At 50.7% G+C, this 25,732-nt stretch overlaps 1 protein-coding gene across 1 annotated transcript in view; it reads left to right on the top strand.

Annotated features, from left to right (window-relative positions):
• Window positions 1-102: 102 nt before the first annotated feature.
• Window positions 103-25,732, top strand: part of LOC121565597 (liprin-alpha-1-like) — a gene marked incomplete at its 5' end in the record, with an annotated part of 42,814 nt that continues 17,184 nt past the window's right edge. The window contains 14 exon segments of the mRNA XM_045219018.1: window positions 103-249; window positions 2,567-2,701; window positions 10,309-10,392; window positions 10,675-10,806; window positions 13,438-13,500; window positions 14,587-14,663; window positions 14,926-15,076; window positions 15,602-15,828; window positions 16,183-16,299; window positions 16,301-16,409; window positions 19,364-19,393; window positions 19,829-19,953; window positions 20,681-20,859; window positions 20,990-21,083. Coding sequence (XP_045074953.1) covers window positions 103-249; window positions 2,567-2,701; window positions 10,309-10,392; window positions 10,675-10,806; window positions 13,438-13,500; window positions 14,587-14,663; window positions 14,926-15,076; window positions 15,602-15,828; window positions 16,183-16,299; window positions 16,301-16,409; window positions 19,364-19,393; window positions 19,829-19,953; window positions 20,681-20,859; window positions 20,990-21,083 — 1,670 coding nt within the window.

Raw genomic sequence — 25,732 nt, 5'->3', positions numbered from 1 at the left:
CTAACACGCCTGCAGAGCGACGTGTGTTTTTCTGTAATGATGTCTGTGTGTGTGCTAAACGTATCCGTGTCTCTCTCTCTGTCCCCTGCGTCCCGTCTGTAGTCTACGGCCCAGAAGGAGGACATAGAGGAGCGGATCGTCACCCTGGAGAAGAGGTACTTGGCGGCGCAGCGGGAAGCCACCTCCGTACACGACCTCAACGACAAGCTGGAGAACGAGGTGGCCAACAAGGAGTCCCTGTTCCGACAGGTCAGTACACACACACACACACACACACACACACACCTAATCGAACCAACAGCAAGATCAAAGCATTCGTACCATACAGACACTATACACCAGCACGTGTGTGTACAGTATCTCCCGTCTATAGCCAACCAGGAAGGAAGCCTCAGTTGAGTTTTCCACAAGGGTTTTTCCACTTTGGTTGGGTGTGTGTGTATTTTTGAGGATTTGTGTATTTGGGGGGGGTTAGTGTGATTGTCTGCTCTTTCCGACAGCAGGAAGAGCCTGCGGGGTCCTGGCAGTGCGAGGACCCCTTCTAGTGCATTCACAGACTGCCCAGCACAGCAGGCACTGAATCAGACGCCTCAGACACATTCGCTTCTCTCTCTCTTTGTTTTCCGCTGGTCTGCCTGGTCTTCTTCTCTTGTATGTCCTCTTCCCCTCCTTCTGTTTACTCTCGTCTGCTCTCTTCTCTGCTCTCTCTTCTCTCTTGTCTGCTCACTTATCTCTTGTCTGCTCTCTTCTCTTGTCTGCTCTCTTGTCTGCTCTCTTGTCTGCTCTCTTGTCTGGTCTGCTCTCTTCTCTTGTCTGCTCTCTTGTCTGCTCTCTTGTCTGCTCTCTTGTCTTGTCTGCTCTCTTGTCTGGTCTGCTCTCTTGTCTGGTCTGCTCTCTTCTCTTGTCTGCTCTCTTCTCTTGTCTGCGTCTGCTCTCTTGTCTGCTCTCTGTCTGCTCTCTTCTCTTGTCTGCTCTCTTGTCTGCTCTCTTCTCTTGTCTGCTCTCTTGTCTGCTCTCTTGTCTGCTCTCTTCTGTCTTCTCTCTTGTCTGCTCTCTTCTCTTGTCTGCTCTCTTGTCTGGTCTGCTCTCTTCTCTTGTCTGCTCTCTTCTCTTGTCTGCTCTCTTGTCTGCTCTCTTGTCTGGTCTGCTCTCTTCTCTTGTCTGCTCTCTTGTCTGCTCTCTTGTCTGCTCTCTTGTCTGCTCTCTTGTCTGCTCTCTTGTCTGCTCTCTTGTCTGCTCTCTTGTCTGGTCTGCTCTCTTCTCTTGTCTGCTCTCTTCTCTTGTCTGCTCTCTTGTCTGCTCTCTTGTCTGCTCTCTTGTCTGCTCTCTTGTCTGGTCTGCTCTCTTCTCTTGTCTGCTCTCTTGTCTGCTCTCTTCTCTTGTCTGCTCTCTTGTCTGCTCTCTTCTCTTGTCTGCTCTCTTCTCTTGTCTGCTCTCTTGTCTGGTCTGCTCTCTTCTCTTGTCTGCTCTCTTCTCTTGTCTGCTCTCTTCTCTTGTCTGCTCTCTTCTCTTGTCTGCTCTCTTCTCTTGTCTGCTCTCTTCTCTTGTCTGCTCTCTTCTCTTGTCTGCTCTCTTCTCTTGTCTGCTCTCTTGTCTGCTCTCTTGTCTGCTCTCTTGTCTGCTCTCTTGTCTGCTCTCTTCTCTTGTCTGCTCTCTTGTCTTGTCTGCTCTCTTGTCTGCTCTCTTGTCTTGTCTGCTCTCTTGTCTGCTCTCTTATCTCTTGTCTGCTCTCTTGTCTGCTCTCTTCTCTCTTGTCTGCTCTCTTCTCTTGTCTGCTCTCCTCTCTTGTCTGCTCTCTTCTCTTGTCTGCTCTCCTCTCTTGTCTGCTCTCTTCTCTTGTCTGCTCTCTTGTCTTGTCTGCTCTCTTGTCTGCTCTCTTGTCTTGTCTGCTCTCTTGTCTGCTCTCTTATCTCTTGTCTGCTCTCTTGTCTGCTCTCTTCTCTCTTGTCTGCTCTCTTCTCTTGTCTGCTCTCTTCTCTCTTGTCTGCTCTCTTCTCTTGTCTGCTCTCTTGTCTGCTCTCTTGTCTTGTCTGCTCTCTTGTCTGCTCTCTTCTCTCTTGTCTGCTCTCTTCTCTTGTCTGCTCTCTTCTCTCGTCTGCTCTCTTCTCTTGTCTGCTCTCTGCTCTCGTCTGCTCTCTGCTCTCTCTGCTCTCGTCTGCCTGTGTAAACACAGCCTGTCTGATTCTGACCATTTTAGTCAAGTCATAGGAAGAACACATTCAGATGAATGACGATAATCATCATCCTTAATGCGTGGTTTGACACCCCTGGATGACAATATTGACAATTGTGTGTTTGTTTGACAGACGGAGGAGAGGAACAGTTGGAATGTATTGATTTGATATGATTGGTGGTGTGTTTTGATCTGCAGACGGAGGAGAGGAACAGTTGGAATGTATTGATTTGATATGATTGGTGGTGTGTTTTGATCTGCAGACGGAGGAGAGGAACAGTTGGAATGTATTGATTTGATATGATTGATTGTGTGTTTTGATCTGCAGACGGAGGAGAGGAACAGTTGGAATGTATTGATTTGATATGATTGATTGTGTGTTTTGATCTGCAGACGGAGGAGAGGAACAGACAGCTGCAGGAGCGTTTAGAGCTGGCTGAGCAGAAGCTGCAGCAGACCATCAGGAAGGCGGAGACTCTGCCCGAGGTGGAGGCGGAGCTAGCACAGAGGGTGGCGGCCCTCACCAAAGTCAGTCCCGCCCCCACGCCGTCAATCATCATGTCTCCTGAGAGGACACCCCTCTCCATTTTTCATCCTTTCCCCTTGTGTGTGTGTGTGTGTGTTTGGAGGCAGGCACAATGATGCATTTGTTTGTGTGTGACGTCACAGGATGTGTAAAGGAATGCTCTACTCTCTCTAACCCAATCCCACCAAGCCCTTACCTCCTATGCGCTTGTGGACACACACACACACACACACACACACACACACACACACAGAGGTAGTTCCCTTTACATTGGGCATTACATTTTTTGGAGGGTATGATCTTAGTTCCTCTACCTTTCTCACTCATCATTATTCAGGATTCGTTCGTGATTATCCGTAACCATGGCAGCATCCACATTTTAATATAGCAGTGTTTAGAAACATCTTCTGTTCTTATTTACAATAAAAGTGACTCCAAAATGACACAATACATAGTTCACAATTCAGTTTCTATTGGGCAAAAAACGTAATCTGAGAAACAAACCAAAACAAACTTAAAATGCATCCAACAAGTTTTGTAGAGTCACAAGCTCCATGTATTCATTGCGTGCTAGGAATATGGTACCAAATACTAAACGTCTTACTATTTTAATACACTAGAAGTGAATTTGTCAAAATACTTATGGAAAGACAAAACATATTCAAATGGGCGACTATATACAGTGCAAGTATTCAGACCCCTTGACTTTTTCCAAATGTTGTTACGTTACAGCCTAACATGCTGACCACACCGCCCACGTCGTGTGCGCGAGGGTTGCAAAATAAATGTACACATACATGTTATTCAATCATTGCACCCACACCGCTCGTGCGCGTCAACGAACATCTGCGTAGCCAGGCGCTGAAATAGAACTTGGTTCTATTTGTGACGCTTGACGGCGCTGCAAGTCCCGCCGCTCCCATCTCCTTATTGGTTTTTAGGAGCATTTACCCACGTGGGTGATTGAAAGATGAACTGAGGTCCACACTCCAGTCCAGTTGGTGATGGTAATGCACCTTTTAAAGTTGGTTGCCAACCGCCATATAAAGTCCAAAGAAGAAGAAGCCTGAAAATAAAATAACAACCCAATGTTTATATCCCAGGACAAACTAGCTAGCAACAGCAAGCTAGATAGCTAAATTGCCATAAATGTTTAATGCTTTTCGACCTGTCCCCAAATTAATATAGTTGGTTCAGAGTTCGTTTTGATATTTCAACCTGCGTGTCCTGATGGCGTCTGGTGTGGTCTGCATGTTATTCTGAAATGGATCAAACATTTTTAAAATCCTCATCAATCTAAACACGTTACCCAATAATGACAAAGCGAAAACAGGTTTTTAGAAATGTTTGTTAATTTATTATAAATAATCTGAAATATTACATTTTATGTAAGTAATTCAGACCATTTACTCAGTACTTTGTTGAAGCACCTTTGGCAGCTATTACAGCCTCAAGTCTTCTTGGGTATGACGCTACAAGTTTGGCATTGAGCTCAGGTGCATCCTGTTTCCATTGATCATCCTTGAGATATTTCTACAACTTGATTGGGGTCCACCTGTGGTAAATTCAGTTGATTGGACATGATTTGGAAAGTCACACACCTGTCTATATAAAGTCCCACAGTTGACAGTGCATGTCAGAGCAAAAACCAAGCCATGAGGTCAAAGGAATTGTCCGTAGAGCTCCGAGACAGGATTGTGTCGAGGCACAGATCTGGGAAATGGTACCAAAACAGTTCTGCCGCATTGAAGGTCCCCAAGAACAGTGGCCTCCATCATTCTTAAATGGAAGAAGTTTGGAACCACCAAGACTCTTCCTAGAGCTGGCCGCCCAGCCAAACTGAGCAATCGGGGGAGAAGGGCCTTGGTCAGGGAGGTGACCAAGAACCCGATGGCCACTCTGACAGAGCTCCAGAGTTGGATGGGAGAACCTTCCAGAAGGACAACCATCTCTGCAGCACTCCACCAATCAGGCCTTTATGGTACAGTGGCCAGACGGAAGCCACTCCTCAGTAAAAGGCACATGACAGCCCGCTTGGAGTTTGCCAAAAGGCACCTAAAGGACTCTGACCATGAGAAACAAGATTGTCTGGTCTGATGAAACCAACTCTTTGGCCTGAATGCCCAGCTTCGCATCTGGAGGAAACCTGGCACCATCCCAACGGTGAAACATAGTGGTGGCAGCATCATGCTGTGGGGATGTTTTTCAGCGGCTGGTACTGGCAGACTAGTCAGGATCGAGGGAAAGATGAACAGAGCAAAGTACAGAGACATCCTTGATGAAAACCTGCTCCAGAGCACTAAGGACCTCAGACTGGGGTGGAGGTTCACCTTCCAACAGGACAATGACCCTAAGCACACAGCCAAGACAATGCAGGAGTGGCTTCGGGACAAGTCTCTGAATGTCCTTGAGTGGCCCAGCCAGAGCCCGGACTTGAACCCGATCTAACATCTCTGGAGAGACTTGAAAATAGCTGTGCAGCGACGCTCCCCATCCGACCTGACAGAACTTGAGAGGATCTGCAGAGAAGAATGGGAGAAACTCCCCAAATACAGGTGTGCCATGTTTGTAGCGTCCTACCCAAGAAGACTTGAGGTTGTAATCACTGCCAACGGTGCTTCAACAAAGTGCTGAGTAAAGGGTCTTAATACTTATGTAAATGTGATATTTCAGTTTTTTCTTTTTTTTTAATGTCTAAATACCTGTTTTTGCTTTGTCATTATGAGGTATTGTGTGTAGATTGATGAGGGATTTATTTATTTATTATTCCATTTGAGAATAAGGCTGTAACGTAACAAAATGTGGGAAAAGTCAAGGAGTCTGAATACTTTCCGAATGCACTGTAAATAGTGCTTTCATTTCTAAACACTAAAACAGATGTATGAGAATACCCAGAAATAAAAGGTGACCTTCTGTGCTGTCGTCTCATATGAAACATTTGATCTGAAATCCAAAATGCTGGAGTATAGAGCCAAATGTACACATTTTTAGCTTCACTGTCTGAATAAATACGTAGGGGAGTGTACATCAACTCTCTTTTCACAAGTTATCTTCATCTTAGCAGCTACCCTCTTCCTTACTCTTCATTTTAACTCTTTAAGAAGCAGAGATTTCAGTGTAGAACCTGTCACTGCCACCACCACCCATCTACCTCCATCTAACCATTTAACCACCCAACTACCTCCATCTAACCATTTAACCACCCAACTACCTCCATCTAACCATCTAACCACCCAACTACCTCCATCTAACCATTTAACCACCCAACTACCTCCATCTAACCATTTAACCACCCAACTACCTCCACCTAACCATCTAACCACCCATCTACCTCCATCTAACCATTTAACCACCCAACTACCTCCACCTAACCATTTAACCACCCAACTACCTCCACCTAACCATCTAACCACCCAACTACCTCCACCTAACCATTTAACCACCCAACTACCTCCATCTAACCATCTAACCACCCAACTACCTCCACCTAACCATCTAACCACCCAACTACCTCCATCTAACCATTTAACCACCCAACTACCTCCACCTAACCATTTAACCACCCAACTACCTCCACCTAACCATCTAACCACCCAACTACCTCCATCTAACCATTTAACCACCCAACTACCTCCATCTAACCATCTAACCACCCAACTACCTCCACCTAACCATCTAACCACCCAACTACCTCCATCTAACCATTTAACCACCCGTCTACCTCCATCTAACCATCTAACCACCCAACTACCTCCATCTAACCATTTAACCACCCAACTACCTCCATCTAACCATTTAACCACCCAACTACCTCCACCTAACCATTTAACCACCCAACTACCTCCACCTAACCATTTAACCACCCAACTACCTCCATCTAACCATCTAACCACCCAACTACCTCCATCTAACCATTTAACCACCCAACTACCTCCATCTAACCACCCAACTACCTCCATCTAACCATTTAACCACCCAACTACCTCCACCTAACCATTTAACCACCCTTCTACCTCCACCTAACCATTTAACCACCCAACTACCTCCATCTAACCATTTAACCACCCAACTACCTCCAGCTAACCATCTAACCACCCAGCTACCTCCACCTAAGTGGTCCTCTGTAGCTCAGCTGGTAGAGCACAGCGCTTGTAACGCCAAGGTAGTGGGTTCGATCCCCGGGACCACCCATACACAAAAATGTATGGACGCATGACTGTAAGTCGCTTTGGATAAAAGCGTCTGCTAAATGGCTTTATTATTATTAACCACCCAACTACCTCATCTAACCACCCAACTACCTCACCTAACCACCCAGCTACCTCCACCACATCTTTTGTCTAGTAATCTCTGCTGGTCCTGTCTGTCAGTCCACAGTCTTTAGTCCTGTCTGTCAGTCCACAGTCTTTAGTCCTGTCTGTCAGTTCACGGTCTTTAGTCCTGTCTGTCAGTCCACGCCTTTAGTCCTGTCTGTCAGTCCACTGTCTTTAGGCCTGTCTGTCAGTTCACAGTCTTTAGTCCGGTCTGTCAGTCCACGGCCATTAGTCCTTTCTGTCAGTCCACGGCCATTAGTCCTTTCTGTCAGTCCACGGCCTTTAGTCCGGTCTGTCGGTCCACGGCCTTTAGTACGGTCTGTCGGTCCACGGCCTTTAGTCCGGTCTGTCAGTCCACGGCCTTTAGTCCGGTCTGTCAGTCCACGGCCTTTAGTCCGGTCTGTCAGTCCACGGCCTTTAGTCCGGTCTGTCAGTCCACGGCCTTTAGTCCGTCTGTCAGTCCACGGCCTTTAGTCCGGTCTGTCAGTCCACGGCCTTTAGTCCGGTCTGTCAGTCCACGGCCTTTAGTCCGGTCTGTCAGTCCACGGCCTTTAGTCCGGTCTGTCAGTCCACGGCCTTTAGTCCGGTCTGTCAGTCCACAGCCTTTAGTCCTGTCTGTCAGTCCACAGCCTTTAGCTGCACTAAAACTCTTCCCTCTTTCTCTTGTACTAAAGTACCTCCTGCTTTCTCTCCCTCTCCTCTCCTCTCCCTCTCCCTCTCCCTCTCCCTCTCCCTCTCCCTCTCCCTCTCCTCTCACTGTCGTCTGCTCCTCTCTGTTCCTTGTTTGGTCTGTCCTCCACCTTTCCCCCCTAGCCTGACGCCTCGGGCTCTAAGGATGTCAAGGCACAGAGCAAGGTAGACTGGCTACTCTCACACCCAGCCCCCTCTCTTACCCCCACCCAGTGGTCTAACCCAGCCCCCTCTCTGACCCCCACCCAGTGGTCTAACCCAGCCCCCTCTCTGACCCCCACCCAGTGGTCTAACCCAGCCCCCTCTCTGACCCCCACCCAGTGGTCTAACCCAGCCCCCTCTCTGACCCCCTACCCAGTGGTCTAACCCAGCCCCCTCTCTTACCCCCACCCAGTGGTCTAACCCAGCCTGCTTAGCTTCGCACTGCTGATCTATGTTTAAAGTATATGTCTGTGCACAACCCCCCTCCCCTTCTCCCAACCTCTACAAATTGTTTATGATCTAACACAAACAGGAAGTGCTACTTCATTTACTCAGAGGGTCTAGGAAACCCCCCAACAGGGTTTTAGAATGGCGGCCTGGCCACTAAGGAGCCTGCTTTCTCCGGCCGAGTTGAGTTATCCAAACTCGCGCAGACATTTTGATTCACTTTTTATTTTAATGTTCATATTTTCTTGGTTACATTGGATCACCCCGCACAGAATACTTCCCTTTAGCCAGTAACTCTCTCCCCTCTCCACATTTGTCTAAGCACACTGCAGAGCCATTAAAATGAGAAAAGCTTCAGTTTCTTCACCCCTCAGCTCCCCTTGTGTTTCTAGTCTGTGCTTGCTGTGTGGAATGTCGTCATGGGGCTTGTCTGTACTGCTCCGTGTCCCTCTCCCCCGTCTCTGCTGGTTCATGGCTGCTACTGGCTGGCTGTAGATGGTTGTTGTTGGTGTCTGGTTCTTGGTTCTTGGTGTTTGTTGGTGGATGGGCACCCCCCCATAACCAATAACATTAACCTATATGGTACTGAGCCTCTGATTGGGCCTTTTCAGTTACATCCTTCTCCAGGATCATTTGTATTGATCTGAAAGGAGCTGCTACACTTAGCCAGTCCTCTGACACCTAGCCAACCCTCTTCAACTTAGCCAGTCCTCTGACACCTAGCCAACCCTCTTCAACTTAGCCAGTCCTCTGACACCTAGCCAACCCTCTTCAACTTAGCCAGTCCTCTGACACCTAGCCAACCCTCTTCAACTTAGCCAGTCCTCTGACACCTAGCCAGTCCTCTTCAACTTAGCCAGTCCTCTGACACCTAGCCAACCCTCTTCAACTTAGCCAGTCCTCTGACACCTAGCCAACCCTCTTCAACTTAGCCAGTCCTCTGACACCTAGCCAACCCTCTTCAACTTAGCCATTCCTCTTACACCTAGCCAGTCCTCTGACACTTAGCCAGTCCTCTGACACCTAGCCAGTCCTCTGACACCTAGCCAGTCCTCTGACACCTAGCCAGTCCTCTTCAACATAGCCAGTCCTCTGACACCTAGCCAACCCTCTTCAACTTAGCCATTCCTCTTACACCTAGCCAGTTATCTGACACCTAGCCAACCCTCTTCAACTTAGCCAGTCCTCTGACACCTAGCCAACTCTCTTCAACTTAGCCAGTCCTCTGACACCTAGCCAGTCCTCTTCAACATAGCCAGTTCTCTGACACCTAGCCAGTCCTCTTCAACATAGCCAGTCCTCTGACACCTAGCCAACCCTCTTCAACTTAGCCAGTCCTCTGACACCTAGCCAACCCTCTTCAACGTAGCCAGTCCTCTGACACCTAGCCAGTCCTCTTCAACGTAGCCAGTCCTCTGACACCTAGCCAGTCCTCTGACACTTAGCCAGTCGTCTGACACCTAGCCAGTCCTCTTCAACGTAGCCAGTCCTCTGACACCTAGCCAGTCCTCTGACACTTAGCCAGTCGTCTGACACTTAGCCAGTCCTCTGACACTTAGCCAGTCGTCTGACACTTAGCCAGTCCTCTGACACTTAGCCAGTCCTCTGACACTTAGCCATTCCTCTTACACCTAGCCAGTCCTCTGACACCTAGCCAACCCTCTTCAACTTAGCCAGTCCTCTGACACCTAGCCAACCCTCTTCAACTTAGCCAGTCCTCTGACACCTAGCCAGTCCTCTTCAACATAGCCAGTCCTCTGACACCTAGCCAACCCTCTTCAACTTAGCCAGTCCTCTGACACCTTGCCAGTCCTCTTCAACGTAGCCAGTCCTCTGACACCTAGCCAACCCTCTTCAACTTAGCCAGTCCTCTGACACTTAGCCAGTCCTCTGACACTTAGCCAGTCCTCTGACACTTAGCCAGTCCTCTGACACTTAGCCAGCCCTCTTCAACTTAGTCAGTCCTCTTCAACTTAGCCAGTCCTCTGACACTTAGCCAACCCTCTTCAACTTAGCCAGTCCTCTGACACCTAGCCAGTCCTCTTCAACTTAGCCAAGTCTCTGACACCTAGTCAGCCCTCTCAGATCTATACAAATTCCTAAAGGGTAGAGGTTAGGGAATGGGTCTTTTTTGGAAGGATGAGGTGTTTGACAATGTCTGTCTGTCTGTCCCACAGGCGGAGGAGCGTCATGGCAACGTGGAGGAGAGGCTGAGGCAGATGGAGACTCAGCTGGAGGAGAAGAACCAGGAACTCCTCAGGGTGAGGTCACCTGGCTGGCTGTCGTCTGTGTTGTTGGGCAGAAGTTGGTGAATGTTTACAGATGTGGTCCTTGGACTCTCTGATTTTAGCATTGTACTTTCAATGTAGACAATATATTCATCCTCATTCTCATTCAAATAACTAATCGAAGATTGTACTTCGTACAATCGAAAGATCCATTAATTAACAGAAAATGGAAAGAAAATGTGTGTCGTGAAATGTTTCCTGTCATGCTCTGTCTGGGAGGTTTTGTGATTAGTGGGTTTGTTTTGTGGTGTGAAGGCACGCCAGCGGGAGAAGATGAACGAGGATCACAACAGGCGTCTGTCGGAGACGGTGGACAAGCTGCTGTCAGAGTCCAACGAGAGGTTACAGCTTCACCTCAAGGAGAGGATGTCTGCCCTGGAGGACAAGGTGGGTGGGACGTGCTAAATGGCCTATCATTAAATCCGTACCTCTATAGCTGAACCCACTGGGACAATGCTGTGGTCATTATCTATAGCTGAACCAAGCTGGGACAATGCTGTGGTCATTATCTATAGCTGAACCCACTGGGACAATGCTGTGGTCATTATCTATAGCTGAACCAAGCTGGGACAATGCTGTGGTCATTATCTATAGCTGAACCAAGCTGGGACAATGCTGTGGTCATTATCTATAGCTGAACCCACTGGGACAATGCTGTGGTCATTATCTATAGCTGAACCCACTGGGACAATGCTGTGGTCATTATCTATAGCTGAACCCACTGGGACAATGCTGTGGTCATTATCTATAGCTGAACCCACTGGGACAATGCTGTGGTCATTATCTATAGCTGAACCAAGCTGGGACAATGCTGTGGTCATTATCTATAGCTGAACCAAGCTGGGACAATGCTGTGGTCATTATCTATAGCTGAACCCACTGGGACAATGCTGTGGTCATTATCTATAGCTGAACCCACTGGGACAATGCTGTGGTCATTATCTATAGCTGAACCCACTGGGACAATGCTGTGGTCATTATCTATAGCTGAACCCACTGGGACAATGCTGTGGTCATTATCTATAGCTGAACCAAGCTGGGACAATGCTGTGGTCATTATCTATAGCTGAACCCACTGGGACAATGCTGTGGTCATTATCTATAGCTGAACCCACTGGGACAATGCTGTGGTCATTATCTATAGCTGAACCCACTGGGACAATGCTGTGGTCATTATCTATAGCTGAACCCACTGGGACAATGCTGTGGTCATTATCTATAGCTGAACCCAGTGGGACAATGCTGTGGTCATTATCTATAGCTGAACCCACTGGGACAATGCTGTGGTCATTATCTATAGCTGAACCCACTGGGACAATGCTGTGGTCATTATCTATAGCTGAACCCACTGGGACAATGCTGTGGTCATTATCTATAGCTGAACCAAGCTGGGACAATGCTGTGGTCATTATCTATAGCTGAACCAAGCTGGGACAATGCTGTGGTCATTATCTATAGCTGAACCAAGCTGGGACAATGCTGTGGTCATTATCTATAGCTGAACCCACTGGGACAATGCTGTGGTCATTATCTATAGCTGAACCAAGCTGGGACAATGCTGTGGTCATTATCTATAGCTGAACCCACTGGGACAATGCTGTGGTCATTATCTATAGCTGAACCAAGCTGGGACAATGCTGTGGTCATTATCTATAGCTGAACCCACTGGGACAATCCTGTGGTCATTATCTATAGCTGAACCCACTGGGACAATGCTGTGGTCATTATCTATAGCTGAACCCACTGGGACAATGCTGTGGTCATTATCTATAGCTGAACCCACTGGGACAATGCTGTGGTCATTATCTATAGCTGAACCCACTGGGACAATGCTGTGGTCATTATCTATAGCTGAACCCACTGGGACAATGCTGTGGTCATTATCTATAGCTGAACCCACTGGGACAATGCTGTGGTCATTATCTATAGCTGAACCCACTGGGACAATGCTGTGGTCATTATCTATAGCTGAACCAAGCTGGGACAATGCTGTGGTCATTATCTATAGCTGAACCAAGCTGGGACAATGCTGTGGTCATTATCTATAGCTGAACCCACTGGGACAATGCTGTGGTCATTATCTATAGCTGAACCCACTGGGACAATGCTGTGGTCATTATCTATAGCTGAACCCACTGGGACAATGCTGTGGTCATTATCTATAGCTGAACCCACTGGGACAATGCTGTGGTCATTATCTATAGCTGAACCCACTGGGACAATGCTGTGGTCATTATCTATAGCTGAACCCACTGGGACAATGCTGTGGTCATTATCTATAGCTGAACCCACTGGGACAATGCTGTGGTCATTATCTATAGCTGAACCAAGCTGGGACAATGCTGTGGTCATTATCTATAGCTGAACCAAGCTGGGACAATGCTGTGGTCATTATCTATAGCTGAACCAAGCTGGGACAATGCTGTGGTCATTATCTATAGCTGAACCAAGCTGGGACAATGCTGTGGTCATTATCTATAGCTGAACCAAGCTGGGACAATGCTGTGGTCATTATCTATAGCTGAACCAAGCTGGGACAATGCTGTGGTCATTTTCTATAGCTGAACCCACTGGGACAATGCTGTGGTCATTATCTATAGCTGAACCAAGCTGGGACAATGCTGTGGTCATTATCTATAGCTGAACCAAGCTGGGACAATGCTGTGGTCATTATCTATAGCTGAACCAAGCTGGGACAATGCTGTGGTCATTATCTATAGCTGAACCAAGCTGGGACAATGCAATGGTCATTATCTATAGCTGAACCAAGCTGGGACAATGCTGTGGTCATTATCTATAGCTGAACCCACTGGGACAATGCTGTGGTCATTTTCTATAGCTGAACCCACTGGGACAATGCTGTGGTCATTATCTATAGCTGAACCAAGCTGGGACAATGCTGTGGTCATTATCTATAGCTGAACCCACTGGGACAATGCTGTGGTCATTATCTATAGCTGAACCAAGCTGGGACAATGTTGTGTTGATTCTCCATGTGCTGTCTCTCCTCTTCATCAGAATGCCCTCATAAGAGATCTGGATCACACTAAGAAGCTGATTGAGGCGGCACACCATGAGAAGGTAAGGACCTCTGGGTACTGACTGCTCTGAACGACTGGAGACCTGGTGTGTCATCGCTGGGTTTGGATTCTCATCCCCCATGACATCCCTCATGTCTGTCTTTCTCTGCTCCCCCCTCCCTCCCTACCACCTCCCTACCACCTCCCTCCCTCCCTCCCCCCCTCCCTCCCTACCCCCTCCCTCCCTCCCCCCTCCCTCCCCCTCCCTCCCTACCCCCTCTCTCCATACCCCCTCCTTCCCTCCCTCCATACCCCCTCCTTCCCTCTCTCCATACCCCCTCCTTCCCTCCCTCCATACCCCCTCCTTCCCTCCCTCCATACCCCCTCCTTCCCTCCCTCCACACCCCCTCCTTCCCTCCCTCCATACCCCCTCCTTCCCTCCCTCCACACCCCATCCTTCCCTCCCTCCCTACCCCCTCCTTCCCTCCCACCCTACCCCCCTCCTTCCCTCCCTCCATACCCTCTCCCTACCCCCTCCTTCCCTCCCTCCCTACCCCCTCCTTCCCTCCCTCCATACCCCTCCTTCCCTCCCTCCTTCCCTCCCTCCATACCCCCCTCCTTCCCTCCCTCCATACCCCCTCCTTCCCTCCCTCCATACCCCCTCCTTCCCTCCCTCCATACCCCCTCCTTCCTTCCCTCCCTCCATACCCCCTCCTTCCCTCCCTCCCTACCCCCTCCTTCCCTCCCACCCCTACCCCCTCCTTCCCTCCCTCCATACCCTCTCCATACCCCTCCTTCCCTCCCTCCCTACCCCCTCCTTCCCTCCCTCCCTACCCCCTCCTTCCCTCCCTCCCTACCCCCTCCTTCCCTCCCTCCATACCCCCTCCTTCCCTCTCTCCATACCCCCTCCTTCCCTCTCTCCATACCCCCTCCTTCCCTCTCTCCATACCCCCCTCCTTCCCTCTCTCCATACCCCCTCCTTCCCTCTCTCCATACCCCCTCCTTCCCTCCCTCCATACCTCCTTCCCTCCCTACCACCTCCTTACCCCCTCCATACCTCCTTACCCCCTCCATACCTCCTTACCCCCTCCATACCTCATTCCCTCCCTGCCCCCTTCCTCCTTCCCTCTCTCCCTCCCTCTCTCAGGAGCAGCTACTGATCCAGATTGAGACGATGCGGGCAGAGAACGATCAGGGCAGGAGCAACTCACTGCTGCACCATGGGTAAGATCATCTGCTTTCTCCTCATTGGCTGTCCTAGACTCTGGCCCACACATGATTGGCCAGTGCTCTGGCCTCTCTGTCCACCTCTTTCTTTGTGATTGATCTATTGTGTGATGTGTGTGATGTGTGATGTGTGATGTGTGATGTGTGTGTGTGTGTGTGTGTGATGTGTGTGGTGTGTGTGTGTGTGTGTGTGGTGTGTGTGTGATGTGATGTGTGTGTGATGTGATGTGTGTGTGTGTGTGTGTGTGTGCGCTCTCAGGCGGTCTCACCTAGGCAGCACCCCAGACTTCAGGTACCCGGTGTCGGCCTCCTCCATGATGGACAGCCACTCGGACCACTACGGCAGCGCGCTGGTGCTGAGGCGGCCCCAGAAGGGGCGGTTTGCCGCGCTACGGGACGAACCCTCCAAGGTGAGCCCCCACAGCCCTGTGTGTCCTAGTGAGGGACCGTTTAAATGTAATATTGGCAGCTGTCTGTCTGTCTGGTGGACCTCGCTACTGATGTTCCATTGAATTCACCCCCAGCAGTCCAGCTATCTGTTTTCTGTGTTGAAGTCATCTCCGCCCACAAACTGTTGTCCCTCTCCTTCCCTCCCTCCCTCCCTCCCTCTCTCATTTGATCTCACTGTATCTGATGGTGTTCTCTCTCTCCCTTTCTTTGCTTCCTCTCTGGACATCAGAGACATGTAAGTCAGAATGAAGACAACCGTGATGATGATGATTTGATGTTGGTCTTCAGTCTTTGCAGTGCATGGTTAAAAGGTATTCAGGACCGTCTGATACCATCAGTCTAACTCTCTCTCGCTCTCGCTCTCTCTCTCTCACTTTCGCTCTCTCTCTCTCTCGCTTTCTCTCTCTCGCTTTCTCTCTCTCGCTTTATCTCTCTCTGTCTCTGTCTCTCTGTCTCTGTGTCTCTGTCTCTCTCTCCCATCTCAGGTCCAGACACTGAATGAACAGGAGTGGGAGCGTGTGCAGCAGGCTAATGTTCTGGCCAACGTTGCTCAGGCGTTTGAGTCTGACCTGGACACGTCCGACCTGGAGGACGATGAGCGCGAGACCATCTTCAGCTCAGTGGACCTGCTGTCCCCTGCCGGCCAGGCCGACGCCCAGACCCTGGCCCTCATGCTGCAGGAGCAGCTGGACGCCATCAACAACGAGATCAGGTGCACACACACACGCCCCTACTGCTACTCATTGTATCAGCATGTTATATATCAACAACGAGATCAGGTGCACACACACACGCCCCTACTGCTACTCATTGTATCAGCATATTATATGTATTTCAACATCATTCTGGATCTGTCATTCTAATAATCTTTTGAGTAACATTTTCCCATTTTCATTTTAGGGAAAACAAGGAGATACTAACACTAACATCTCTTTCTCTCTCCCCTCGCTTTCTCTCACTCCTCCCCCCCTCTTTCTCTCTCCCCTCGCGTTCTCTCCCCCTCTCCCCTCTCCTCGCTCGCGCTCTCTCCCTTCTCTCTCTCTCTCTCTCTCCTCTACCCCCCCAGGATGATTCAGGAGGAGAAGGAGAACACAGCGATGCTGGCAGAGGAGATGGAGAGCCGGGTGGGCAGTGGGGACAGCCTGGGGGGCAGTCGCTTCCGCTCCATGAGCTCCATCCCCCCCCTCCTCCATGGGGGGCTCTTCGCCCCCCGGCTCAGGCTCCTCCACCCCGCGACGCATCCCCAACCGCAGCCCCAACCGAGAGGTGGACCGCATGGGAGTCATGACCCTGGTGAGAGAGAGACCTACGTCCTATGCACTTGTGGAGATCTTAGAGGAGTTGATTAGTATACGTAATGTGGTGAAACTTCCAGCTAGCCTATCAGAGAGCAAGTGGAGCTATCATCATATTACCTACACTTGTTAAATCCTCTCTGATCTCCACAAGTGCATAGGACGTAGGGTTTAGGGGGTGATTTGGGACTGGGTCCCACACTCCATCCATCATCGCTCTCCTTTTACTCATTCAGCGTCAGTCCATCCATGTTGATCAACCAGCTCCTCTCTGAAACAACCACCCCTTACCTCCTCCTCTAGAATTACATCCTCCTCCTCCTCTAGAATTACATCCTCCTCCTCCTCCTCTAGAATTACATCCTCCTCCTCTAGAATTACATCCTCCTCCTCCTCCTCTAGAATTACATCCTCCTCCTCCTCCTCCTCTAGAATGACATCATTCTCCTCCTCCTCCTCTAGAAATGACATCATTCTCCTCCTCCTCCTCTAGAATGACATCATTCTCCTCCTCCTCCTCTAGAATGACATCATTCTCCTCCTCCTCCTCTAGAATGACATCATTCTCCTCCTCTAGAATGACATCATCCTCCTCCTCTAGAATGACATCATCCTCCTCCTCTAGAATGACATCATTCTCCTCCTCCTCTAGAATGACATCATTCTCCTCCTCCTCTAGAATTACATCCTCCTCCTCCTCTTGTCGATCTCTCTCTCTCTCTCTCTCTCTCTCTCTCTCTCTCTCTCTCTCTCTCTCTCTCTCTCTCTCCCCCCCCCCCTCTCTCTCTCTCTCTCTCTCTCTCTCTCTCTCTCTCTCTCTCTCTCTCTCTCTCTCTCTCTCTCTCTCTCTCTCTCTCTCTCTCTCCATTCCTTTAGCTTCACTAACTGTCATCTCTCATTATTGGTTCAGTTATACCATCCCTTGTTCATACTAGTCCACAGGAGCTTTGTTTCATGTGTTGTCAGATCTTTGTCCATTAGAATCTGTTTTGATCTGTTCAGTGTTTGTGACACGTTCATGGAACTAGCTACTAGTTTGGCATTTTGTATTTGGTAGGTGACGTGTGTGTGTGTGTGTGTAACCTGTGCCTGTGTTCCCCCAGCACTACCTCTATGACCCCTATGTGATCCAGAGGTCTCTGTCCCAGCAGCAGACAGTAGCTTACCTGCCCTACCCTGCTGCTAGCGTTAGCTTACCTGTCCCCCCTGCCTGTAGCTATGCTCCATGCTACTTCCAGGTACCACCCCCTACCCTGCTCCTCTCTTCACCAGGCAGCGTTCAGTCAGCCTGGGGTCGCACTCACACACACCGTCCCACGGTCCATCTGTGGGGCCACACAGCAATCACTAGCTGGTCACTAGCCTCTCAATGCAGGGTTTTGAAGTTGTCCTAGAATGCCGGGCCCCCATTGGACTTCAGAAAGAGATCAGGCAGATGGCTTAACCAATGAAGATGCAGAGCGAATGCAAAAACTCTGTTTGTTTGGCTGTTAGCTCATCACACACCAGACAGAATGGCTGATTTTGATATCAGTTAAAGGAGAGCCTTGTTGTGCTCAATTAAGACCTAATTTCAGACACGACTGAGTTAAATGACTTATTTTCCCCTCAGCTTGATTAAGTTCTGTGTTTGACTTCTGTCCCCCCCCTCCTCTTCCTGGTACTCTTATCGCTTCCTGTCGCTTGGGGGTGGTTCAGAGCAGGGCTAGGAGAACCTTCCATGGAAATATGTGCTGCTATTCCATTTGTTTATTTACTCTAGAGATGCCAGGCTAGAGAAAAGGCATGCAGGGGCACATCAACCCTAGCTGCCTCACTCCCCCCGTCACATGACACGAGTCCCATATCCCTGGCTGCCTCACTCCCCTGTCACATGACACTAGTCCCATATCCCTGGCTGCCTCACTCCCCTGTCACATGACATGAGTCACATATTATTACCACAGTCCTAGGTTGTGTTCAGTAGGGCACACCGTGGCAAAACATTTAAAAACGGAATTGGACACGTTGATGCTGCTTTCCTCCATGTTGTGCCCCCTGAACATGACCCAGGCCTGTTCCTTTAGGTAAACAGTCTGGTGTTGTGTGTTTCATTTCCCGCTTCAACTTTAAACCAATTAATTCGCGTATGTTATTTTTAAGAACACCCATGTGAGAGATTACGGTCGGTGTGTGTGTGTGAGAGCGACCCCCTTAAAGCAGTAGCTTAGCCATTGGCTACTACCACAGACTGACCCCCGAGTGTGTTTTGCAGTGGTTTCACTCTGCTTCCTCCTCTGATCTTTGACCTCAGTGTGATTCCCCCAGACAGTGTACACTCCCGGTCAAAGAACACCTACTCATTCAAGGGTTTTTCTTTATTTTTACTATTTTCTACAATGTATAATTATAGTTAAGACATCAAAACTATGAAATAACACACATGGAATCATGTAGTAACCATAAGTGTTAAACAAATCAAAAATATATTTTATATTTGAGGTTCTTCAAAGTAGCCACCCTTTGCCTTGATGACAGCTTTGCACGCTCTTGGCATTCTCTCAACCAGCTTCATGAGGTAGTCACCTGTGTGCTGGGCCTTGGGTTCTGCTGGTAGTGTGTGTGTGTGCTGGGCCTTGGGTTCTGCTGGTAGTGTGTGTGTGCTGGGCCTTGGGTTCTGCTGGTAGTGTCTGTGTGCTGGGCCTTGGGTTCTGCTGGTAGTGTCTGTGTGCTGGGCCTTGGGTTCTGCTGGTAGTGTCTGTGTGCTGGGCCTTGGGTTCTGCTGGTAGTGTCTGTGTGCTGGGCCTTGGGTTCTGCTGGTAGTGTGTGTGTGTGCTGGGCCTTGGGTTCTGCTGGTAGTGTGTGTGTGTGCTGGGCCTTGGGTTCTGCTGGTAGTGTGTGTGCTGGGCCTTGGGTTCTGCTGGTAGTGTGTGTGACTAACGTGCTCTCTTCTCTCCTCCTCCGCTGCTTCAGCCTAGTGACCTGCGCAAGCACCGCAGGAAGGTAATCTAGAAACCATGCTAGCTACTGCTCTCTGTCTCTCTGGCCTCTACCCTCTCTGTCTGTCTGTCTGTCTCCTTCCCAACCATACGCTGTTTTCTAGACTCTACACCCCCCATAAAATGTGACTTCACAACCCCCCACCACGTGGTTCAACCCCCCCACCCCCACCACGTGGTTCAACCCCCACCCCCCACCACGTGGTTCAACCCCCCACCCCCACCACGTGGTTCAACCCTACACCTCCCAAACCCTGAGTGTCTTGAACATCCTGTCACAAAGCGAGGGGAGACTTATTGTTTTCTTTCTAGGTTCAAGAACCAGTCTGTTTCTGCTGCTCTACCATTCTCCCCATCGACTCCATACAGAGAAGGAAAATACTATTTTCCATTAGATTAGAAGACAGTGACTGACTGAGTGTCCCCATGTTGTGTCTAGTCTGCCCAGGACGACAAGGCCACCATCCAGTGTGAGACGTCTCCCCCCAACTCCCCGCGCTCCATGCGCCTACACAAGGGGGCCATCCACACTGCCAGCCATGAGGACATCAGAGACATCCGCAGGTAGGAAGGACCTTTCTGCCTCACGTCAATATATATCACTCTGTTCGTTTTCTAGAAGAGCAATATACTGATGCTGGTCTCTTTGTTTCTCTCTCCTTCTGTCGTTCTCTTATCTGTCCATCCATCTATCTCTTCATCCCTCTGTTTCTGATCTCTCCATCGATTTATCTATCCACATATCTCTCTCCATCGCTTTCTCTCTCTGTATGTCTCTTTATGCATTCATGCTCATCTCTCTCTCCGCCTCTCTCTCACCCCCTCCTCCCTCTCTCGCCTCCCTCCTTCTCTCTCTCCCCCTTCTCTCTCTCCCCCTTCTCCCCCACCTATCTCTCCCCCTCTCCCCCACCTATCTCTCCCCTTCTCCCCCACCTATCTCTCCCCTTCTCCCCCACCTCTCTCTCTCTCCCCCACCTCTCTCTCTCTCCCCCACCTCTCTCTCTCTCCCCCCCACCTCTCGCTCTCTCCCCCACCTCTCGCTCTCTCCCCCACCTCTCCCTCTCTCCCCTCCGCTCCCCCCCCTCTCTCTCTCCCCTCCCCCATCTCTCTCTCCCCCGCCCCCCATCTCTCTCTCCCCCCCCCCCCCCATCTCTCTCTCCCCCGCCCCCCATCTCTCTCTCCCCCGCCCCCCATCTCTCTCTCCCCCCGCCCCCATCTCTCTCTCCCCCCGCCCCCATCTCTCTCTCCCCGCTCCCCATCTCTCTCTCCCCCTTCTCGCTCCCCGTCTCAGTATGGCCACCCCTACAGGACGGCCAGGGTAGTAACCCAGCAGCAGTAATAGCAGTCAGGACTCTCTGAACAAGGCAGCCAAGAAGAAGAGCATCAAGTCCTCCATCGGGCGCCTCTTCGGCAAGAAGGAGAAGGGTCGGCCAGGCCCCCCAGGGAGCAAGGAGTTCCCTGGCAGCCAAGGTCAGTCCCCCCTCCCTAGAACATACCTGCTGAGTCATGTTCATTAGGTACCAAACAGATGGAAAAAACTGAAACCGGGAAGGGACTACCTAGACTGAAGTTGACCTCTGACCCTCATCTCTCCTCATAGCTGGTACCCCCGAGGCGGAGACCTCTCCCCAGGATGCACTGGGGCTGGGCAAACTGGGCGGCCCCGCTGAGAAGAACAGGAAACTGCAGAAGAAGTAGGTGTTTCCACATCCCGTCACCGCTTCTGTCAGTGACGCAACATACAGTGCATTCAGAAAGTATTCAGACCCCTTGACTTTTTCCACATTTTGTTACATTACAGCCTTATTCTAAAGTGGATTAAATAGTTCCCCCCCCTCAATCTACACACATTACCCCATAAAGACAAAGCAAAAACAGGTTTTTATAAATTTGTGCAAATTTATTACAAATAAAAAAACTGATATCACATTTATGTAAGTATTCAGACCCTTTACTCAGTACTTTGTTGAAGCACCTTTGGCAGTGATTACAGCCTCAAGTCTTCTTGGGTAGGACGCTACAAGCTTGGCACATCTGTATTTGGGGAGTTTCTCCCATTCTTCTCTGCAGATCCTCTCAAGCTCTGTCAGGTTGGATGGGGAGCATCACTGCACAGCTATTTTCAGGTCTCTCCAGAGATGTTAGATCGGGTTCAAGCCCAGGCTCTGGCTGGGCCACTCAAGGACATTCAGAGACTTGTCCCAAAGCCACTCCTGCATTGTGTTGGCTGTGTGCTTAGGGTCGTTGTCCTGTTGCAAGGTGAACCCTGAGCACTCGGGAGCCGGTTTTCTTCAAGGATCTCTTTGTACTTTGCTCCATTCATCTTTCCCTCGATCCTGACTAGTCTCCCAGTCCCTGCCGCTGAAAAACATCCCCACAGCATGATGCTGCCACCACCATGCTTCACCGTAGGGATGGTGCCAGGTTTCCTCCAGACATGACGCTTGGCATTCAGGCCAAAGAGTTTAATCTTGGTTTCATCAAACCAAAGAATCTTGTTTCTAATGGTCTGAGAGTCCTTTAGGTTCCTTTTGGCAAACTCCAAGTGGGCTGTCATGTGCCTTTTACTGAGGAGTGGCTTCCGTCTGGCCACTCTACCATAAAGGTCTGATTGGTGGAGTGCTGCAGAGATGGTTGTCCTTCTGGAAGGTTCTCCCATCTCCACAGAGGAAACTGGTGCTCTGTCAGAGTGACAAACGGGTTCTTGGTCACCTCCCTGGCCAAGGCCCTTCTCCCCCGATTTGGCCGGGCGGCCAGCTCTAGGAAGAGTCTTGGTGGTTCCAAACTTCTTCCATTTAAGAATGATGGAGGCCACTGTGTTCTTGGGGACCTTCAATGATGCAGACATGTTTTGGTACCCTTCCCCAGATCTGTGCCTCGACACAATCCTGTCTCGGAGCTCTACGGACAATTCTTTCGATCTCATGGCTTGGTTTTTGCTCTGACATGCACTATCAACTGTGGGACCTTTATATAGACAGGTGTGTGCCTTTCCAAATCATGTCCAATCAATTGAATTTACCACAGGTGGACTCCAATCAAGGATAATCAATGGAAACAAGATGCACCTGAGCTCAATTTCGAGTCTCATAGCAAAGGGTCTGAATACTCATGTAAATAAGGTATTTCTGTTTTCGCTTTGTCATTATGGAGTATTGTGTGTGTATATTGATTATGATTTTTTTTATGTCATCCATTTTAGAATATGGCTGTAACATAACAAAATGTGGAAAAAGTCAAGGGGTTTGAGTACTTTCCGAATGCACTGTAGATACATCAGTAGATAGTACTAGTGGCATCTAGACAGGTTCTATCTAGTTAACAGTAGATATTACTAATGGTAGCTAGACAGGTTCTATCTAGTTAACAGTAGATAGTCTGAGCGGCTGTGTCTGAGTTGGCCACTCAGATGACTGTAATCAACAGATATGCTGTTGCTCTGAGCAGTGACCAGGGTTTTTAACGCTTCCATCCCATAGATATCAATCTACTCCATCAACCGTAGATCTTGTTGCACTAGAGATCAATCTAGCTCAGAGACGTCTGGTTGATGGCTCCAGCCATACAGCTGTTTATGCTTGTGTGTTCTAGATGGCCCTTCTAGATCTGACCAAAGCACTGTAACAGCCCTGTGTTGCTCTATGCTCACCCTGCCGTGTAGCGCTCTGCCACTTTCTCTCTCACACACAGCCACCGCTGTCCCTCCCAGGGACCTGGCCTCATGCCCCCGCCCCATGCTGTCCCTCCCAGGGGACCTGGCCTCATGCCCCCCGCCCCATGCTGTCCCTCCCAGGGGACCTGGCCTCATGCCCCCGCCCCATGCTGTCCCTCCCAGGGGACCTGGCCTCATGCCCCCGCCCCGTGCTGTCCCTCCCAGGGGACCTGGCCTCATGCCCCCGCCCCATGCTGTCCCTCCCAGGGGACCTGGCCTCATGCCCCCGCCCCGTGCTGTCCCTCCCAGGGGACCTGGCCTAATGCCCCCGCCCCATGCTGTCCCTCCCAGGGACCTGGCCTCATGCCCCCGCCCCATGCTGTCCCTCCCAGGGGCCTGGTCTCATGCCCTCGCCCCATGCTGTCCCTCCCAGGGGACCTGGCCTCATGCCCCCGCCCCATGCTGTCCCTCACAGGGGGACCTGGCCTCATGCCCCCGCCCCATGCTGTCCCTCCCAGGGGACCTGGCCTCATGCCCCCGCCCCATGCTGTCCCTCCCAGGGGACCTGGCCTCATGCCCCCGCCCCATGCTGTCCCTCCCAGGGACCTGGCCTCATGCCCCCGCCCCATGCTGTCCCTCCCAGGGGACCTGCCTCATGCCCCCGCCCCCATGCTGTCCCTCCCAGGGGACCTGACCTCATGCCCCCGCCCCATGCTGTCCCTCCCAGGGGACCTGGCCTCATGCCCCCGCCCCATGCTGTCCCTCCCAGGGGACCTGGCCTCATGCCCCCCGCCCCATGCTGTCCCTCCCAGGGGACCTGGTCTCATGCCCCCCGCCCCATGCTGTCCCTCCCAGGGGACCTGGCCTCATGCCCCCGCCCCATGCTGTCCCTCCCAGGGGACCTGGCCTCATGCCCCCGCCCCATGCTGTCCCTCCCAGGGGACCTGGCCTCATGCCCCCCGCCCCATGCTGTCCCTCCCAGGGTCCTGGTCTCATGCCCCCCGCCCCATGCTGTCCCTCCCAGGGGACCTGGCCTCATGCCCCGCCCCATGCTGTCCCTCCCAGGGGTCCTGGCCTCATGCCCCCGCCCCATGCTGTCCCTCCCAGGGGACCTGGTCTCATGCCCCCGCCCCATGCTGTCCCTCCCAGGGGACCTGGCCTCATGCCCCCGCCCCATGCTGTCCCTCCCAGGGGACCTGGCCTCATGCCCCCGCCCCATGCTGTCCCTCCCAGGGAACCTGGCCTCATGCCCCCCGCCCCATGCTGTCCCTCCCAGGGGACCTGGCCTCATGCCCCCCGCCCCATGCTGTCCCTCCCAGGGGACCTGGTCTCATGCCCCCGCCCCATGCTGTCCCTCCCAGGGGACCTGGTCTCATGCCCCCGCCCCATGCTGTCCCTCCCAGGGGACCTGGCCTCATGCCCCCGCCCCATGCTGTCCCTCCCAGGGGACCTGGCCTCATGCCCCCGCCCGTGCTGTCCCTCCCAGGGGCCTGGCCTCATGCCCTCGCCCCATGCTGTCCCTCCCAGGGGCCTGGTCTCATGCCCCCGCCCCATGCTGTCCCTCCCAGGGGACCTGGCCTCATGCCCTCGCCCGTCCCATCCACACAAACTCAATCTCCCATCATGCAAATCACTGCAACTCCTCAGCCACACTGCCAGGGTCTGATTTTTCTAAGGGCCAGTTTCCCGGATTCCTATTACAGTAATTAGTGCTTTTTAGTACAGGGGTAGGCTCTATCTGTGTCCGGGAAACCAGCCCTATGCGTTTGTACAGCTTCATGCTTCTAGTTCAGGTTGATATTATGTAGTGTCGGCCAGGCTTCCATTTCATTCATTTTGATGAACTAATGTCCCCCGTTTTTCTTTTGAAGTAATCAAGGGGTGACTTGTTCATAGCTGTAAAACTTTCAATTATGCATAAAGTAAGGTGGCTGAATATTTGCGTTTTGAGCGATCATTTAATGACGCTTTCGATAGATCTACGTTATTTGAATACAGTCAAAGCCTGATTATCATTGGCCGTCACCACCAGGAGCTCTCATTGGCCGTCACCACCAGGAGCTCTCATTGGCCTAGTTTGCTATTTTTAATTGGCTTCAGTTCACTTTTTATTTAGCTGATTTTCACCCTTTTATTTCATCCCCCTCTCATTCCATCTGTAGTCCAAAGACAGGGTGAGTGATCTCCTCCATGTTGCTTGTTGCTTTGCCCTCTTTGCCGCCAAACAGTTGGCTTCATGCTGCCCTCACCAGCTCTCCTAAGACCTGCTCTGATGTATTTTCCTCACTGCTATACCTACAGTACCATCTCAACTAACAGGAATGTGCCTAACCTGCCGTTTTAATAAAGCTTTCTCTGAGCCCCTTCTGGTGTTAACTTCATCCTTGTACTCTAGTTATCAGGGTTGGGGTCAATTCCATTTCAATTCCAGTCAATTCGGAATGTAAACCCAATTCCAAAATGTCCTAATTTGAAAAGCATGGTAGAGAATTGGAATTTCAGTGTACTTCCTGAATTCAATTTTTATTTGTCACGTGCTTCGTAAACACGAGACTAACAGGTGTAGATTAACATAATTAACTGGAATTGACCGCGACCCTGAGACACTGAGTCAGTCTTGCCAGGTTTAGTTCTGGTCAGGTTCTAGTGGTATCTTTCCACTGCTAACAGGTTATTACAATGCTGTTATTA

This window comes from Coregonus clupeaformis, unplaced genomic scaffold (assembly GCF_020615455.1).
Source record: "Coregonus clupeaformis isolate EN_2021a unplaced genomic scaffold, ASM2061545v1 scaf1985, whole genome shotgun sequence".
NCBI lineage: Eukaryota > Metazoa > Chordata > Actinopteri > Salmoniformes > Salmonidae > Coregonus > Coregonus clupeaformis.
Note: the sequence above shows the minus strand (reverse complement) of the source record. Positions and strands in the feature narration are given on the sequence as shown.